We start from the raw sequence: 19728 nt of genomic DNA, 5'->3' as shown, positions 1-19728 counted from the left end.
TGAGGCAGATGGAAGCATGCTGCTTAGAGATGGCTCACTGAATGACATGTAAACATCACTTAAAAGAGAAATGCAGGTAAGCTGTGCATTTATTTTTCATCTCGCCTGTCGTTAATTTCATCATTCTGAACCAGAGCGACTGGTTGTAAAACATTACCAGGTCTAGCCGCTTTCCTGATCCTTCTTTACCTCTTCTGTTAGCCCAAGTTGGAACATGACTTTCATGAATATCATAACATGGCTCGTGAATTATGTTTCAGGGCTAATGATGTAGGCTACGAGCGTCATGTGAACCATTCACTCATTTGTACACTCTCTTGACTGAGTTGCAGCGTGCAGACCATGGGCCTGGAGGGTACATCTGGCTTCTACTAAATCAAATCAAATCATTTATTTATATAGCACATTTAAAAACAACTCTCATTGTAATTTGTACCAGAAGTGCTTCACATGTCAGATGAATTGAAAACGGTGGGCCCTATTGTAAACAAGTGTAATGCTTTTATGGTGTCGTCCACTCACAGTTAACAGTTTTTGTATTGAGTTGTGCTTGAAATGTACTGTAATTCTGCAAACTGTTGATACATACTTTGAATCAATCAAAGAACTATAAGACAGTCAATAATAAAACGACAGGCAATTAAAGCAAAATAATATAACATATAAAAGTGCAGGATCATGAGGGGGATTCAGAGGCAGAAGTTTTTAATTAAGTCATGATTTAAAATACTTTTCTAACTAGCATCATTTAGCCGGGGACCCTCTGGTAGCCCCTCAAGGACCCCAGTCACTTATAGAATCACTGATTTAGCTAGCCGCTATTTGCAACTCTAGATTTTTTATAGTGGTGCAACCACAACCACTCCTATAGACAGCTATGTGTGTGTCCCTGGGTCTGTCTGTCCAAGAACGAAATAGCATTATAGCGTCTGTTCACCACCAAGTGAACAGAACAACACACAGACACACACAGGCCAGGGAGGAGGGCTTGTACAGTACAGTACAGTACAGTACAGTACAGTACAGCACCACTCACTTCAGAAGGGTCTGATTTCTTAATAATAAATCTAGAGTTTGGAAGCACTCGTCGAAGTCACTGAACGGTACCACCTGTTTCGAACATGCACATAATGCAGGAGGTGGCTCTGGGGTAGAGTGGCTGAATGGTAACCGCAAGGTTGCCAGTTCAAACCCGGACTCCCCCAGAGTTAGTGTCGAAGTGTCCTTGAGCAAGACACTGAACCCCTAATTGCTCCTGATGTGCTGGTTGATGCCTTGCATGGTTTCCACCGCCATCAGTGTATGAATGTGTGTGTGAATGGGTGAATATAATGCACAATCTATGTAAAGTGCCTTGGATAAAGGCGCTATATAAATGCACCATTTACCAATGGAGGGTATTGATTCACCACAAATTGTGGCTATGATTTAGCTGACTAATCAATCTTCTGTTGTTTTTTTTGTGAATGCTGTTCTGTTTTTTATATATATATATATATATATATATATATATATACGGTATATATATATACTGTATATATCTCGTGCATGAAAATGATGAACTGTTGCGGCCCTGTTCCAGTGATGCTGCATGTGGCACGTTGTCCTCTGAGGAGAACTGTTGCTTCCAGACCATGGACGTGGCTCCCCTCCTCCCTCTACTCCACCCAGGCCGACTCTCCCCGGCAGGGCCACCACGGCTCGCCAAAGGAGACCCGCCTGAACCCCCTTAACATCCAGATGCTGTCGAGGAACCTCCAGGAGCAGATATTTCGGGGACTGGAGCCCGAGTATGGCGAGGAAGGGGTGGAGAGAAGTGTCAGACACCTGCAGGAGCACCGTCTGTGGGGGAAGGAGCCCTCGCTTCTGCCAGACGTGGAGCTTAAACTGCCCCACATGTACGGCGAAGACATCGACGGCCACTTCCGCGTCCTGGCCCAGAAGCAGAGCCTCCCCTACCTGGAGGCCGCCAGCCAACTGCTAGAGACGCCACCGCCGCCGATGCCCGAGCAGTGGGCGCAGGAGGTGGGCTGGACGTGCTACGGGCCGGACGGAGAGAGGCACCGCGTGGATTTCCCAGAAGAGACGGCCGTGATATTTGATGTGGAAGTGTGCATGACGGAGGGACAGTGTCCCACCCTGGCTGTCGCTTTGTCTCCTACTGCTTGGTGAGTGAGTTGGTTATACAGAATTAAATGACTTTTCTGTTTGGATGTATGGGCTGTCAAGGCCAGAAAGTAGTTTTTTGCCACTCAGTCCGGGTATAATGATGATGTCACGCGCATACTCATACACTAAGTGCGATGCATAGCATGGATGCATGTGTTGTATGAAAAGAAACAACTGTGTTTATCTGGCACGCTCTAGGTACTCGTGGTGCAGTAAACGTCTCATTGAGGAGAGGTACTCGTGGTCCAGTCAGCTGTTTGTGGCTGACCTCATTCCCCTGGAGACGGCTGTGAACTCTGTCCGCCCACCAGGCGGTCAGTGGAAGGAGAGGCTGATAGTGGGTCACAACGTCAGTTTTGACCGCTCCTACATTAAGGAGCAGTACATGCTAAAGGTGAAGGTTCACACAGTGTCAATGTAGAAGCTAGGGATGGGGCACGATATGAAAATTACATTTCTATTTTTATTGTGGCAAAAGTAATTGTGATTAACAATATTATCGTGATAACCAAAATATGTTTCCATTTAGACCTGAGGACGATTCTACAAATGTCTTCTAAATCCTGACAGTTTTCTGAAAAACCTAATGTTTCTATGGCAGTGGTTCTCAAACACTTTCATGTCAATGACCCCCAAAAATATTATGTAATTGGCCACCGACCCCATCTGAAAATATGTAGTTCCAGGGACTCCCAGGACTCCAGGAGCAAAGATTTGAGTTAAAAAGGTCTGCTATTTCTGCTACTGTAGATCACAAAGGCTGTTCAGGTAGATCACATGACATGGCCCTAAAAACTTATTAAAAAAGCTCAAACCCACAATGAAATACTTTGTTTTCAAGAGTGTTGCATGCGCACAAACATTACATAAGTTATACAAACCAAAACAGTACCAATTGCAATTTCCCCCTCTATATCTCATTCTGAGTGTGTTTGTCTTATATCTATTCAAAAGGCCCTTCAGGTACATTTTTACACTATTCAAAGTCAAAGTAAAAAAAGCACCCCTGGTTTAAGTGTACTGAATATGCAGCTCAACAAAAGCTAATTCTGTGTATGAGGTATAGGACAATTTCACAATAAATTAAACTCTCCACTATGTGATTATTATTATTTTGATCACGATAAACGATAACGATTATCATCCCATCCCTAGTTGAAACATACTTTTGTCTGCCACTCATTGTGCTGTACCTTTTCTTCCCTTGCAAACTTCTTTTGTTTACGTAGTAGCTTCATGATTCACAAGCCCAGCTTGGAATGCATCAATGTATTATTTTAGACCATCTGTAGAGTATGTTGGGAATTGGAAGGGTTCCCTACTGTTCCCTACTTATGTAGGGCAACTACGTATGTACTGTGTAAAAACACTCCAACAATATAACTACATCTGCAGTGGTTGGAGGTGCTCTCCCTCCTTTGTTCTCCATGTGAAAGAGTGGTCGAAATCTGGTCTCCCCCGCGTGGGAGAAAAGGGTCTGAATCGCGAGTAGGATCTGAAAGTCAATGGCTATTCAATTTATTTGTGTGTTGCCTGCAGGGTTCTAAGGCACGTTTCCTAGACACCATGAGTCTTCACATGGCCATCTCCGGCCTGACCGGCTTCCAGCGCACGCTGTGGATGGCCAACAGGCTGGGCAAGAGGAGGGGCCTCCAGGAAGTCAAGCAGCACATGAATAAAGTTGGACAGAGGAGGGAGGGGCCAGCGGTTTGTGTCATTTTTCTTCTCAGTAAAATCACTAATAACGTTTTCGTTATCCTGTTTATGGCTGGAAATGTTAAGATGTTGAACAAAGGGGTGTGTGTGTGTGTGTGTGTGTGTGTGTGTGTACGTGTGTGTACGTGTGTACGTGCGCGCCTCTATATATGTGTATATACTATATATAGATTAGCTCCTGGGATTGGGTGGATATTAGTAGCATCAACAACCTTGCAGATGTCCATGCGCTGTATGTGGGCGGGGAGCCACTGAAGAAGGAGGCCAGAGAGATCTTTGTGAAGGGAAGCATGGCGGATGTCAGGAACAATTTCCAGGTGAGAGGTTTTTGATCAAACTTCTCTCTGTCAGCATCCAACTGGCAATGCCCTGACAACTTTCACTTGGGCTCTATGCACATACGCAATTTTGGAATGAACTTGGGCCAATTCCCTACTTCCTTCACAGGTGTTACCGATGATACTAATGAAGGCTCTGTTCCATTCTGGTCAAACAGAGTCAGGGTGCATGTTGGCTCACTGGAAACACTTTGTTACACCAGTGGGTTCCAAATGGACCCTTACGGTTACGGGTTAATTTGGTTCCATTTGTACACTCTCAGAGTTATGGGGGCCCTTGAAATGAAAAACCACTGTACACTAAATGGAACAGACACCAAAGTAGGAATGTGGCCCAGAAGTAGGAAGAGTTATTTTGTGTGTATAATAAAGCCCATTATCTACAGCAGGGGTATTCAACTAGATTAGGCCGGGGGCCACAACTGTAGAATGATTGTGTGTGGAGGGCTGCACTTTCCGTGCATGTGTAACATTTGTGGGTTCTCAAGATGCATTTTGTGCTCAAACACGAAGACTTATGTATACAGTATAATAATACATTTGTGCACAGTAATGAGCATAATAATATACAGGTATATGCTACCTTAGAATAGATAGACCTTTTTGACAGTTCATGAACATAATTGCCTTGACATTAACGAGCAACAGCTGGAAACACACACACACACACACACACCTGCCCTCTGCAGTGCTCTAATCTAAAGTGACTGGAGTCTCATTTATCTCCACAACTCTTGAATATGATGGAATATGATTAAGGATTACTGTCATGGTAATCTGTTACTTAACAGGATTACGGTTATAGTAATCTCACACTTCATATCGCACACACCACAGCCTACCTGTAACTTTCATTAGCCATTTTCTTTTGTTCAACTGGCGGGCCCCCAGTTGAATACCCTAGTCCTCCCATTAATCACATCTTTTCTGCCCTCCACAGGAGCTTATGCAGTATTGCGCCATGGATGTTCAGGCCACTCACCAAGTCTTTTCAGAACAGCTGCCTCTCTTCATGGAGAGGTCAGTGGACCCCTGACTTAATCAATGCACATACAATCCCTCAGTGTTAATTTTCACTTTGAAAGGGTACAAATGTAACCAACTCAGATTTACAAATGGATAAATGACCACTGAAGATTTACGGGAAGATTTTATATAAATATAGAATGTTTGAACACAGACATCTGGGGCTGTATTTTGCGTGTCTTAAGTACCAGGTCTTATTACCTAACTTGAGTAAACTAAAGACCTGGAGGCGTGATCAATGCTCTTTGGACACTCAGAATAGCCAAATGGCATTGATCACGCCTCCAGGTCTTTAGTTTACTCAAGTTGGTACTTAAGACACGCAAAATACAGCCCCTAGAGTAGTATTTCTACATAGAATGTCTAGGGGTATCTACACAATATAGTGTCCAGAACATTAGCTAGAACATATGTCTAGTTTGTTTGTAGAACAAAATATTATATTTAAAATAGTCAGTAATACTGCTCCAATGTGAGGCTGCTGGTGTCTAAATACACGGAAAGAACTGTGTTCCAAAAATAAACAAATTAGCACGGTGGTTTGACTCGTATAGATATGAAGCATCAACTGACGGCGAGAAAACACTAATGTTTTTAGATTTTTCGTGGATTACAGACGTACAGACACACACACTTACAGAAACTTGGTGCATTTTTGGATGGATCTTCGCCAGAAACAGACTGTATCAAATATTAGTGACTGACTATCGTAAACGATACAGTACATGACTAGCTCCCTGACTATATCGCTCACAATTTGTTTATTTTTGGACCACAATTCTTGGCGCACCAGGGCGATGAGCGAGTGACGTCTGGACTTCGGTACTCTATTGCTGCTATTGCTGAGCAATGATGAGCATGCATCCCTCCCTCCCTCCCTCCTATCAGGTGTCCTCATCCGGTGACTTTGGCGGGAATGCTGGAGATGGGCGTCAGCTACCTGCCTGTCAATCAGAGCTGGGGGCGGTACCTGGAGGACTCTCAGGACACGTATGAAGAGCTCCAGAGAGAGATGAAGAAGTCTCTGATGATCCTGGCTGACGACGCCTGCCAAATGCTGCAGGACAACAGGTGACAAATGGCTGCTACGTTGTCACTGCAGTGTCACCATATATCTAGAGCCCGTACCAGCCCCAATAAACAAAAATATAACAAGAAATTGCAGATCTACAAGCTCACAACGTGTCACATTGTGCCGTGTTGAGAGCTTATAGATCTGTTATTTTTGTTTCAACTATATTATAGTTTTGTTCAAACTATTATCAAACTTTTATCACTGCTGCTTCCTGGAGGTAACTGGCAGAAAGCAGTCGGAGGGTTTCTAGCTGTTACTGAAGTAAAGGTATTTACTTAGTTATATCGTCACTGTCGGGCATAAACCTTTTATGTTTTGTTTTTTGTTTTCAATAAATTAAATTAATGTGCTGTATTATACATTGTCTTGTCAGACACAACAACAACAGAAGTTCTATATTATATTTTATCTTGACGTTCGGCTCTGCTACATTTTTCTCCCTGCTCGGCACAATTAAACACCATCATTAAACATTAAGAGTAGAGGGATAGATGTACAATAACACGAATAGCAGGAAGGCGGCAGTGGCTTAGGGGTAGAGTGGCTGGATGATGGTAAGGTTGCCAGTTCGAACCCGGGCTCCCCCAGAGTTACTGTCGAAGTGTCCTTGAGCAAGACAATGAACCCCTAATTGCTCTTGATGTGCAGGTTAATGCCATCCACTGCCATCGGTGTATGAATGTGCATGTGATTGGGTGAATGTAATGCACGCATGGAGTCTAGGTGATAAATCTGAAGATCGGATAAAGCCATTTTGTTGACACATTAGAGACAAAGAAAATTACACATGGGATTTTTGATATCTCTAATTATCACTCCACAAATCAGAAAATATTGTCAACTCAACAGGCATAAAAAAAACCATTTTCGGCATGTTTTTAGGTATAAAATGTGAATCAGGCTGTGAATGATATATCAACAAATCCATGTGTAAATGTCTGCGGAATATAGTTATGAATGAGACTGGAACGTTTGGTGTATGTGAGTTCAACTGAAGTGGAGATTCTTTGTCCCAGGTATGAGGAAAACTTATTTTGAGAAAACGGCCTTTAAAGATTTGTATTGTAAAATTCCAAAACGTTTTATTTGAAGCCACTATTTGGAGACAAAATATCTCATCCAAACCTTGGCAACAACATATAATGGCATTTATCATTGGAAAGGTCTGGACCTCGAGCTGACTGTGGTCTGATCTAAATATGGTCACTTCCTTTGTACCAACAACCAATCATGAAAATAGAGATGGTGGATTTTCACCCAGAAAAACGAGCTGTCATTGGCTAAAATATACTATAAAAATAAACATCTAAATCTGTATTTTTAATGTGTATTTTGCTTTAGTTTGAAAGAAAACATGTTTAGGAAGCAAAATAGCAAAAAAAGAAGAAAAATCATGATTTCACCTGTAGTGTCTCGCCTTAATTGGTCAGCTGACTGCCACATCAGTGTATGACGTGTGGGTCTTGCAAACACTGAACACAATCACAGTAATGCAGCGTATTAACTCCTCGAGTATATTTATGCACCCTTGAGCATAGCATGAAGCCGCATATCTGACTGAACTAACTCTGCAAGCTACGTATGATTTGTGGGTCTATTTTCACTATTTTAGAAGATTGTTTAAATGTTTTCCTGGCTATAATGACATGCCCCAAAATAGGTTCAATGTGGTTAAGTCTGTCTGTGGCTTTTATAAATATTCAACTAATGAAATGTACGGCATTAAAGAGCTTAAATCAATTTCATGAAATGTAATGGTTTTGGAGGTTTCTGCCTGACAGCAACGATGTGTGTGCCGAGGTAAAGGTATAGTAAATATTTTAAGTTAACAAGATTCATTGTATTGATGTAAGGTACAAAGAAGACCCCTGGCTTTGGGACCTTGAATGGGACGTGCAGGACTTCAAGCAGAAGAAACTGACACTCACCAAGAAGCAACGCGCCCAAAAAGAGGCCGAGTCGCCAGCCTGCACGCCTCTTCCAGAATACGAGGAAGGTACGAGTTCAGAACTCCCTAATAAAGTTTTATTTCGTTTTATTCAGAATTTAAATGATTACAGTTTTTAATCATCTGAAATGTTTTAGTTTTAGTCTAGTTTTATTCATCTAAAATAAAGATAAGATTTTATTTAGATAAATCTACAGTTGATTTTGTCGACAAAAATGTATTTTGGTGTCATAATGCCTGATTTTACACTTGGTTGCATGCTGAAAATAGACAATCTACAAGTTCACGTCACGTGTCGCAGCACAACACCCGAGCACAACCGAACATAAAATGATTTAGTTCTATTGGATCTGTTCTCCGCTAGTCTCTCCCTAAAAGAATGGTCTAGTTTTTATCTGTTGACGACATTGTCAATATACAGTATTTAGTATTAGTTTTAGTCATCATAGCCTGGTTTTTATTTCGATTTCGTCAGTTAAAAATTAAAAAGGTAGTCGACAAACATTTTTTGTCATAGTTTCTCTATGTAAATGACAGACATATCCATAAGAAAGCAGGTATTTATGTGTTTCCTGTGCCGTACTAAGAAGACCCAGGTCCACCTTCTGAAGAGGAGATGGCAGGTCCCTGTCCTCACAGAGCAGCTCTGGAGAGGCTGAAGGACACTGTGAAACATCTGCCCAAGAGAAGGCAACACCTGCCTGCTCATCCAGGGTAATGTATGAGCCAACTGTAGGCCGGGGCCCTAAAACACTTTTAATTCATATAAAGCCTTAATGTATTTTGTAATTCAATCGGCCGGAATGAGATGATGCATGATCATGTACGATGATAAGAGCCCCTCACTTCACACGGATGTGATCTTTGATGTTGCAAGTTTGATCAAAATGTTTCATTTCGTTCAGCATCACCCCCAACTGTATCTCATATGCACTTTCTGTCCAACTCCGCCCCTCACCCCCCTCCTTTTACATGGCTCTGCCATTAGGTGGTATCGTAAGCTGTGTGAGAGGATGTCTGTGGACGACAGCTGGTCACCTGGAGCCAGCTTGATCAGTCTGCAGATGAGACTGACCCCTAAGCTGATGGGTCTCACATGGGACGGCTTCCCCCTGCATTACTCAGAGAGGCACGGCTGGGGCTACCTGGTACCGGGACGAAGGGACAACCTGGACCCCCCGAGCCACAACCCAGGGCCTGTATGTCCGCACAGGTACAGCTCACGACACTGAGCCTGGATAGCTATACATGGAGAAGACTGGATCATCACCTAGATCTGGATCTAGATCATATATGGAGCCGGCCAAAAACTCTACAGCTGACCCTTAGATCTTCATATATAGAGCTGACCTGTTCTGATATTACAGATGTTGATCCTTCCCCCCACCTGTCCTTCCTCTTCGATGTCTCCCTTTTGACTGATACCTGTCCATTCAAACTCTAGACAGGCCCGCCCCAAAGTTATTAGTGCAGCCGCACTCGGCAGCCGGCAAAAACTAGAGTTCACAACAGGCCCGAAAATGAAGGCCCGGCCGTAACTGGGCTTACTAATTAGCACACATTTTTCGCCCTACCCGGCAAAATATAGATAGAGCTTTAACCTTTTAACAGAAAACTAAAATAAATGAACCGTGTATGCTGATGATGCTCTATGACTATGTAAACATGAAACGCCACCGTGTCCCACAGAGCAATTGAGAGCCTGTACAGAGAGTACTGTGATGAGAGAGGCAAAGAGAAGCCTGTGGTCCTGGACAGCGACCACACAGAGGAGCTCAATCTGAAGGACAGCGCCGTGTGGCAGAAGGTACAGTTTGATTCATTGATTGGTAAAACTTGTTTTTGTTGCAGCAGCACAGATAACATAATATTCAAACAACAAACACAGCAAGAACAGCAAACAAAAGGGTAGAATAAAGAGTGCAAGAAAGAATTACGTGTGCATGTTTTCTCTGTAGTAGCAAAGTTAGGCAAACATTTTGTAAACAGCTAAACAGTAGGTTATGTTCCATATATACAACAACATTTTAGTTTAAAAAGGTACAATTCGAGGCTATGTTCCATATATATATATATATACACACACACAACAAATTTAGTTTAGAAAGGTGGAATTTGGGCATAATAGTGCGAGGGGAGGGGGTTTCTTAATCAGTTTGTTCATGTATTTAGAGAGATGGGGAGACATGTAGGAGAGAGAGACTGGGAGAGACATGCAGCAAAGGTCGTTATGCACATACTGTACATACATGCGTCGCACTGTGAGGCCAGAGCCTATATGTGGCATGCGCCTGGACCGCTAGGCCAGCGGAGGCCCACTGTTTGATTCATTGATTGAATATTTTATTACAGCATGTGGACATGTAAAACCTCTAAAGCCACTAAGACTAAGCATTCATTGACCTGCACTGGGAAGTGAAACATTCATGTTGTGAATGCATGTGAGAAAAAGCATTATAATTTCATAAATGTATCTTTAGGCGGAGGAGTTGGGCCGCCTGGAGAGCATGGTGGAGGAGGACGGATCTAGAGTAATGAAAACAAAAAAAGCGGTGAGAAAGACTTATCTTTAGACTTTTACATAGCTAATAATATTATTACTTAAAGGAGGGGTGCGTATTAGCCTTGACTGTAAGGTTGTCGACTAGCCTCAGCGACCTTACAGGCGTATGCAAAGGCTAAACTTATGTAATTTAGATAGCATTTTATGTAGACATAGCATTATACAAGTGTATAATTATAGCTTCACTGTACAGATATTCTACTGTTATACATATGTTAGGTTCTTAGCTTGATTCTTGATTGATTCTCGATGACTATTTCTGTGTAGTTGATGTAGGCTTACTGTGTTGTTTTTCCATTTTTACCAGCTGCTGCGTGAAGCACAGCGGAGCTGGTTTATATTATTATTATTTTGTATTCTTCATCAGCAGAAGTCCCAAGATCTGGAGGAGGAGAAGTGCTCGTATCACCATGGAAACGGCCCTCACAATGACGTTGATATTCCTGGCTGCTGGTTTTTCAAACTTCCTCATAAGGTGCGTGTATTTTTGAGGGGCTATATACAGGTTTAATGTTTGTGTTTAGGTCAACGTTTGTTTTAAAAACGCCATTGACAATGAAGATATGTTCATTCAGTTCGCTCATCATTTTGCAGTGTAAATATGGCCTCGCTCACCTTGAGGTCAGACTAATCCACAATCCTCGAATGTCTCAGAGTCAAAGGTGCAAAAAGGAAGTTGTCGTCGTTCACAAAAAGGCATTTTAAAATATCTTTTGAATATATTTCAGAATTTCCATTTCTGCTAAGCAGCAACCTTAGATAGGCTTCGACAGTTCGACTACCGGTAATTGGATTCACATATTTACGTGACTGCAAATGACAAAACGGAAGTGGGGGCTTGTTTACTTGTACTCTACAAACTTTAGTTACTACCGGTAGTTACTTTGCAGATGATTGATTATTATTACAAAACACACATTAACCCCTTCAGCCCTATATACATTTCAGGCATTTGAAACAAACTCACAATGCGTTGCATCGCGACACATTGTGAGCTTGTCGATCTGCTATTTTCAAAAGATTTGTATACATTTGAAAAGTTGAAACGGGACATTCTGCACAATGAGTACTTTCACTTTTATTTGGTACTTTATTTAAGCACATTTTGATGCCAATGCTTTTGTACACTCAAGTACATTGTGAATTCCGGACGTTTACTTGTAACAGAGTATTTCTTCATTGCAGTATTGATACTTTTACATTTGATTACTTTTTCCACCGTTGCAGGACGGTAATGACAACAACGTGGGCAGTCCTTTCTCCAAAGACTTCCTGGGGAAGATGGAGGACGGCACGATGAGAGCAGGGAGGGGCGAAACCAACTCCACACGCGCACTGGAGATCAACAAAATGATCTCCTTCTGGAGGAACGCCCATAAACGCATCAGGTAGCCACCACATTTTAACAACGTTACGGATTATCATCATAGTTGTGTTATATTCCTGGTTGAACTAAATTAATTCTTGTCTGTTTGTTTTCTGTCAGCTCTCAGAAGGTGGTGTGGCTGAGAAAGGGAGAGCTTCCTCGCAGTGTCAGCAGGTCTGGACATAAAATCAGCTCATAATTTCTCTGAATACATACACACCTGCACCTGCTGCTTTGGGGGGGGCCCTAACTCCTGAACCAATGGTCGCAGTTGATACATTTCTTTTATCTGTGAAAGGAGAGCCCTCCACCTCCCACATGTGCTTTTGTTTACATTTTTGACACATCGCAGGTGTCCACAAAAAGGTAAACGCACTGAAAACACTGGCACTGGCGGATGAATTTAATTATTAATAATACCTGGCACTCAAAGAGTTTTAAATGTAGGAAAGTCATAGTGGTAGAGAGAAAGGAAATGGCAGATGCAGCAGGGGGTCAGACTCGAACCCGGGTCAGCTGCACCCGCTCTGGAAACATGGCTATTTTTTCGGAACAAGAAAGAACTGTTTAAAAATAATTGTGATACTTCTCTTATTGGAGAGATAAATATCTACTACTAGGGTATCATTTTACAACCGTTTACACTTAACATTCCTGTCTTAATAGGCACGAAGAGTATGATGAGGAGGGTCAGTATGGCGCCATATTACCCCAGGTGATCACTGCGGGAACGGTGACCCGTAGAGCTGTGGAGCCAACATGGCTGACTGCCAGTAACGCACGGGTAGGAGGCCAGAGCAACGCAAACACACACACACACACACACACACACACACACACACACACACACACACACACAGAATGTTCATTCATGTCATGTGCATTGTCCCTGCCACATAAACAAAGTGAAGGAAAGTACATTTTGGCTATATCATTACATCGAAATAATTGTCTCTACCAGCCGAAGGCATGGGGCGAGTATGTTTTGCACTCCGTCCGTCCGTCCATCTGTTACCAGCTAATCTCCTGCACCGTTAAAACCCAGTCGATGCCAAACTTTAAACACACACACACACTCCCTGGATGCCAACGATGAACCTCTGCCCCAAATCTTCCAGAACGGCCTGTTATAGCGCCCACCATGAGGCAGCTTTTCACCTATAACTGCACCGATCTGTGTGAAACGTTGCATGCACACTCCCTAGAGGCCAAGGACAAACCTTCAACCTGCATTTTTTCACATCTGCCTTTTGGATATTACTTCTCCAGATTCTGTCCAAAAATCTAATTACACAGTGTGACGGCCCCTGTACCTTTAAGGAATGTGTATGCTGTTCTGTGTCAAGTGTGCTTACCCCAATCCCTTTGCAGTGCTGGATTTGGAGGGTGGAGCTGGCAATCTGCAAAAGGGGAGACACCTGGCCAGTGGCCAGTGTCCTCTCCAAACACTATAAAACACCTGCTGTGTTAATGTTCTGGTCTGGTCTCTCCATTCCTCCTCAGGCAGGCTGCAGAGCAGCCACACCAGAGCAACCGAGGGACTTTGCTTTTGTTATGTTTTGTGAACTGGGCAGCTTGTTCCCTACCAGCTTAAGTTGGGACTAAAAATGATTTGTTTGGTTAACTTTATTCATTAATTATTTACCTATAATACTTTTTTGCTGCTTTAAACTCCATCTGGTCTCCCCTCTTTGTTAAGGCCCATGAGCCAGCCTTAACAACAGTTACACACTATCTCTATAGTCACATGCTCAAGACGGAGCCGTCCGATATTTCATATTCCATCCTAATTGGCTAACATTGGCTTTCAAAGGTTGCAGGATTGGCCCGTTTTGAACACACAGCCTCAAATCATGAATGCAGTGTGCAATTTATGTGAAATCTTTCACGCACTTTCCTAGGCTGAGGAATATATCCCACCCTTTTCACATTGGCCTGTTATAGCCTGTTATATAACAAATCTTTCGAACAAAATGCCTCAAATCATCCAATTATTGTCATCAAGAAATGGCACCCTTTTCACATTGGCCTAATATAGTGCCACCCAGAGGCCACAACCTGATCTGGCCTTTTTAAATATATTTTGTGGTTATGCGGTTAATAAAACTGGCAGCATCACTAAAATTATTCTGCTAATTAAAGGATTGTTCACATTGTTCTGTGTTCAATAATTCACCGACAACAACAAATATACCCCTGCTGTCCAAAATGTTAAATTTTCAGAAAATGAAAAAACATCCAGCTCAAGTGGAGTTAGGAGGTTTTTGTTAAAACGCTTTTTAATGCTTTTCATTTGTTCAATATATTTAGTTTATTGAACGTCAGTGTTCAATAGCACTGATTTATGACACAAAAAAATTCTCAAACCTCAAAAATTGAGTTTTCTGGACCCACTGGAAACTCTCCAATTCATTTTTCCCATAGAGATTTACCTATTGTAAGCCTAGAATCAAGCCATCCAGTATCCTGGTGAATCATGACCATGGAACCTTTAATTTTGTGAATAAAAATTATTGAATATTTAGTTATATGATACACTACATTTAATAAATACCCTTTGTTTAGCGTTTTTCATTTTCATTTATTCATAGAATCAAAGGTCATGACTCACCAGGATCCTGGGTGGCTTGATTCTAGGCTTACAATAATTGATATTTTTAGTAAATCTGTATGGGGGAAAATGAATGGCCGATTTTTTCAGTGGGTCTAGCAAACCACGGCCACTGCACTGCTCTGCTAAAATGTTGTTTGTTTCCACGCAGCGGGACAGAGTGGGCAGTGAGCTCAAGGCCATGGTCCAGGTGCCTCCAGGCTACCACCTGGTGGGAGCAGATGTTGACTCGCAGGAACTGTGGATTGCAGCTGTGCTCGGAGAAGCCCACTTTGCTGGCATGCACGGTGAGAGACGCCTGTATACTTGTCGCCTCTTCTACAAATCTCAAATCCTGTTTTTTAACATTTTTTCAACAATATGTATCACGATACATGCTTCTATTTAACACCATGAGCGCACAGGATGGAGTTCTCCGCCCTATCAATTAGTATTAGTAACGCCCAGTGCTCAAGACGGAGATTGATCAAAAGGACGGAGATTATTGATATCAAAACCAATCACATCGCTCCACAGGCTGGGAGAGTGTTGCGCAACACTCAATGTTATTTTCCGGTGGGACGTCATTGAAAAACATTTTAGCCGACGAGATCGAAAATCTTAAAACTTGAATAACTCTTGATCATTCCGTCCAATTCTAAGAAAAGATGATGTGTTAGACGGCCCACCGTGGTCCCGTCGCTAGTTGCGATAGAATTAATCATACCTCCCGTTGTCGATCACCTCAATAGTGTTTTGGCTACATCTAGCTGCTTCAGCCACATCCGGTCCGTCGCTAAATGTGCTCCGCTGCTATAAATCACATGGAGCTATGATCTAATGGATTAAATAACCCCAGGCGTTCGGGGTGTTAATTGCCACCAGTTTATATAGTCTCGACCTGAAAAGTTTGGGAACCACTACTGCAGTACTGTATGTATATCTCCATGCGGTGTCTCAAGGTTGCACAGCCTTCGGCTGGATGACGCTGCAGGGAAAGAAGAGCCAGGGCACCGACCTGCACAGCCGCACCGCCGACACCGTGGGAATCAGCCGCGAGCACGCCAAGGTATTCAACTACGGACGCATCTACGGCGCCGGACAGCCCTTCGCCGAGAGGCTGCTGATGCAGTTCAACCACCGCCTCAGCCAGCCAGAGGCCGCCGCCAAGGCCAAGCAGATGTACGCACTGACCAAGGGCATACGCAGGTACACAATCCATCGTCATTGGTCTACTCTACACATAGACTATAGGGATGTGAATTATCGATAAATTGATAACCTTATCGATCGATTAACCGGTTAGTTGAACATATGAAAACATAACAGACATACAACATGGGAAAAGGATAAATGCTATTAAAACAAATGCATTGACTCATCACTCCGATAAACGGCAGCGCCAATGCATTTCTCCTGGTAGTTGGGAACAGATTTGAGTCCTATTGGCGTAGTTAGTAGGACAATGTGTATGTGTGTAATGATGTGAATGTATGCCGTTTTATGACTGTCTCTCAGAGGAAGTGGAATGACTGGTGAACAAGCTAGCATAACGTGTATGTGTGTAATGTGAATGTATGTTTTTCGATAGGAGGGAGAGTGGCTGGTGAACAAGCTGGTGTATGTATGATGTCGTTTGACTGTTTTGTTTAGATACTGTCTCTGAGGAGGGAGAGTGGTTGGTGAACCAGCTGGTGTATATATGATGTTGTTTGACTGTTTTGTTTAGATACCGTCTCTCAGAGGAGGGAGAGTGGTTGGTGAACCAGCTGGTGTATGTATGATGTCGTTTGACTGTTTTGTTTAGATACCGTCTCTCAGAGGAGGGAGAGTGGTTGGTGAACCAGCTGGTGTATGTATTATGTCGTTTGACTGTTTTGTTTAGATACCGTCTCTCAGAGGAGGGAGAGTGGCTGGTGAACCAGCTGGGCGAGGAGGTCGAGATGGAGGAGGATGGAAGTGTCTCTCTGGAGGAGCTGCGTAGGATCTCCAGACTGGCCTATGCCCAGAGGTGGAAAAACTCTGCTTAACCACATAACCCTAAGCCCTACATACTGTACAGTATATACGTTGTTGTACAACAAATGGTGAAAATGTTACACCACAATGCTGTTTTCACTATTTTAGAAGAGGGGGATTTTTTTTAATTATTTTATTTAACAATTGCCGTAACTGTGGCCACAGCAATAAGGGGAGGAGGTGGAACATGGTGGAGAGGCGCCTGTGGGCTGGAGGAACAGAGTCCCACATGTTCAACAAACTGGAGAGCATTGCCCACTCTGCCCAGCCCGCCACTCCCGTCCTAGGCTGCAGAATCAGCAGAGCTCTGGAGCCCAAGGCTGTGGGGGACGAGGTGAGGCCGCTGGCTCAGCCTCAGCACACACACACCAACGGATTTATACTGTGCTATTTACTGTAGAATCTTCACCTCATGGAAAACTTGCTTTTTGGGAAAGTTTTTAAAATGTTTTGAAATAATTCAAAACAGAATGTAGGAAAAAAATTTAATGGACCCATAAAAATGTGTCTGTGGCTGACAAATGATTTTAGTTAAAAACGTTCGCTCTGAAATAATATATATTGGTTGTCAAGGCCTGAAAGTTTTTTCCACACAGTAGGCGTTCCCACATAACTTCCGGGTATGATAATGATGTCAGCCAAATGCATACCCTGAGTCTATTGGCTGGTTTGTTCATTGTGTGTGTTTGTTGTCAGTTTATCACCAGCAGGGTGAACTGGGTGGTGCAGAGCTCTGCGGTGGACTACCTCCACCTCATGCTGGTGGCCATGAGGTGGCTGTTTGAGGAGCACGACATCGACGGGCGCTTCTGCATCAGCATTCACGACGAGGTGCGCTACCTGGTCTGCAGTGAGGACCGCTACCGAGCAGCACTGGCGCTCCAGATCACCAACCTGTTGACGCGGTCAGTGTAGCACTGTGTAGCAACCTGTAGCACTGAGTCGGGACCCATCTGTGGGTCACGGACCAATTTCTATGGGTCGCGACTCAAGTAAAATAATAATTAAGAAGTAGTGAAAATAGCCGATCGACAAGCTCACAACACGGCGTGAAGCGACGCGTTGTGAGCTTGTAGATTGGCTATTTACTAGTTTGGGTCCCGGGAAAATGTCTAATATCTCTTTTGGGAAGCACTGGTTCTCTATGTGGAATCCAGGGAACTCCAGGCCGGGCCGGGGCCCTTGAGGACGTTCTAGTGAGGACATTCTAGTGGGGTCCAGGCCAGGGACCCCCAAGGGCGCTTGAGGACGTTCTAGTGGGGTCCAGGGACCCCCAGGGGCCATTGAGGACATTCTACTGGGGTCCAGGGACCCCCAAGGGCACTTGAGGATGTTCCAGTGAGCGAGTCCCCAGCTAAATGATTGATAGAACTAAATTGACCCTTATGGGTCTGTAACTCAGGAGTGTACTGAGTTAAATGAACACTGAGGATGTTACCATGTAAGATTGGGTTCCAGAGATCACACTCATCAAAATGTGGGTCTGTGGCCTAAAGCATATCACACCGGGGGTCCTTGACATTATGAACACACTCATTTAAACTAGTTGGGTAGTACTAGTGACCTGTCCTCTTTTATGGAAAGTCAGCCAAATTTGTGACCAATCTCCTCCTTGGGCTAAAAACGGCCATAGCCGTCATCACATTATTTTGGAAAAGTGTCTATGGCCATTTATAGCCCAAAGTGTTTTTCATGCAGTGTTTTTTTGGGTTGTAACAAATTGAGTTGTGATAGTAGAGACACCTTTATGAACACATTTGTGAAGAAAGCTATTGGTAAGCAATGAGCATTTATTTAGCAGATTTGTCACAAATTCATGACAGATATATGTTTGCCCATGCACTGGACACGAAGGATCCTAACTAACTTGTCCATGACAGATGTATGTTCTCCCATGCACTGGACATGAAGGACCCTAACTATCTTGTCCTTGACAGATGTATGTTTGCCCATGCACTGGGCATGAAGGACCCTAACTATCTTGTCCTTGACAGATGTATGTTCGCCCATGCACTGGACATGAAGGACCTGCCTCAGTCAGTAGCGTTCTTCAGCGCTGTGGACATTGACCGTTGTCTCAGGAAGGAGGTGACCATGGACTGTTTGACGCCCTCCAACCCTATAGGTTTGGAGCGCAAATACGGCATTCCACAGGGTGAGTCGGCTGCATGATTATTTCAGTAATTCCGTAAATTAGAAAACAAATGTTTGAGAAGTATTGAAAAAATCCCATCTACAAGCTCACAACGCAGCGCGAAGCGACACGTTGATCTGCTATTTTCACTAATATATATAATATAATTTGAGTCCCCGCCCCGGGCAAACATCTCTTTCAGATGAAATCGTCTCACAAAAGATTTACAGTTTGCTTTTTACATGTGTGCAAAACATTAGGCCATTTTTAATAACAGAAACAATTACAATTACACACAATCACAACTTCATGTACAAACCTATGTAACATTCATGCATATAATTAATATAAGAATAACATTAGAACAGGAAGACAAACATAATGCATATGGAACAGTGTGTAATGATGTTGGGTAATGTCTGAACATCCTTCCACAGGTGAAGCCTTGGATATATACCAGATCCTTGACATCACTAAAGGCTCTCTAGTAAAGGGAAGATAACGGGTGTGTGCCGATACAGTACGCACGCGAGGCTCATGAGGAGGACATTTCCTAAAACGGATCCAAACTCCACGTCCAAGAGAGGCACTTTGGCGGCTGCCTTCGTTCAGAAAACCCATTGGAGCAGCCATGGAGGAGAGCGAGCTTCAGCTCAAGATTTCCTCTTTCTCTTGGTTTTTGGTTCCTGCGTCTGCTCCCGCTCTTCAGAAACGCTGCTCTGAAACGACAGGATGCAAAGGACCGGCACTGAGTGACATTACACTTCACTGACAGTGAACATTT

General features: G+C 43.3%; 1 protein-coding gene across 2 annotated transcripts; it reads left to right on the top strand.

The window, feature by feature from the left end:
- The first annotated feature begins 3 nt into the window (after positions 1–3).
- Positions 4–19717, top strand: polg (polymerase (DNA directed), gamma). Of its 2 annotated transcripts, none has more exons than XM_080761572.1 (23): positions 4–76; positions 1583–2168; positions 2368–2563; positions 3709–3876; positions 4056–4202; positions 5164–5243; positions 6138–6320; positions 8178–8320; positions 8863–8986; positions 9261–9485; positions 9962–10079; positions 10753–10824; positions 11206–11310; positions 12063–12223; positions 12322–12375; positions 12868–12985; positions 14964–15099; positions 15754–16000; positions 16677–16802; positions 16976–17144; positions 17507–17715; positions 18805–18965; positions 19382–19717. In XM_080761572.1, exons 2-23 carry the CDS (start codon positions 1585–1587, stop codon positions 19444–19446), a joined length of 3591 nt encoding a protein of 1196 aa, XP_080617698.1. In that variant the 5' UTR covers positions 4–76; positions 1583–1584; the 3' UTR covers positions 19447–19717. The 2 variants fall into 2 exon arrangements, with proteins under 2 accessions (XP_080617698.1, XP_080617697.1); XM_080761571.1 differs by having other exon boundaries at positions 8860–8986.
- Positions 19718–19728: the final 11 nt, after the last annotated feature.

The sequence above is a fragment of the Protomyctophum bolini genome (genome assembly GCF_963924005.1).
Source record: "Protomyctophum bolini genome assembly, chromosome: 4".
In the NCBI taxonomy this organism is placed as follows: Eukaryota; Metazoa; Chordata; class Actinopteri; order Myctophiformes; family Myctophidae; genus Protomyctophum; species Protomyctophum bolini.
This window is presented reverse-complemented; position numbering and strand designations above follow the sequence as displayed.

Excerpts from the sequence above, each read along its gene's own strand:
- polg (XM_080761571.1), top strand. The coding sequence starts at position 1,585 with ATGCTGCATGTGGCACGTTGTCCTCTGAGGAGAACTGTTGCTTCCAGA. Across the intron at positions 8,321-8,859 it reads TCTTCCAGAATACGAGGAAG|AAGACCCAGGTCCACCTTCT; the intron begins GTACGAGTTCAG and ends TGCCGTACTAAG. Across the intron at positions 16,001-16,676 it reads CTGACCAAGGGCATACGCAG|ATACCGTCTCTCAGAGGAGG; the intron begins GTACACAATCCA and ends TGTTTTGTTTAG.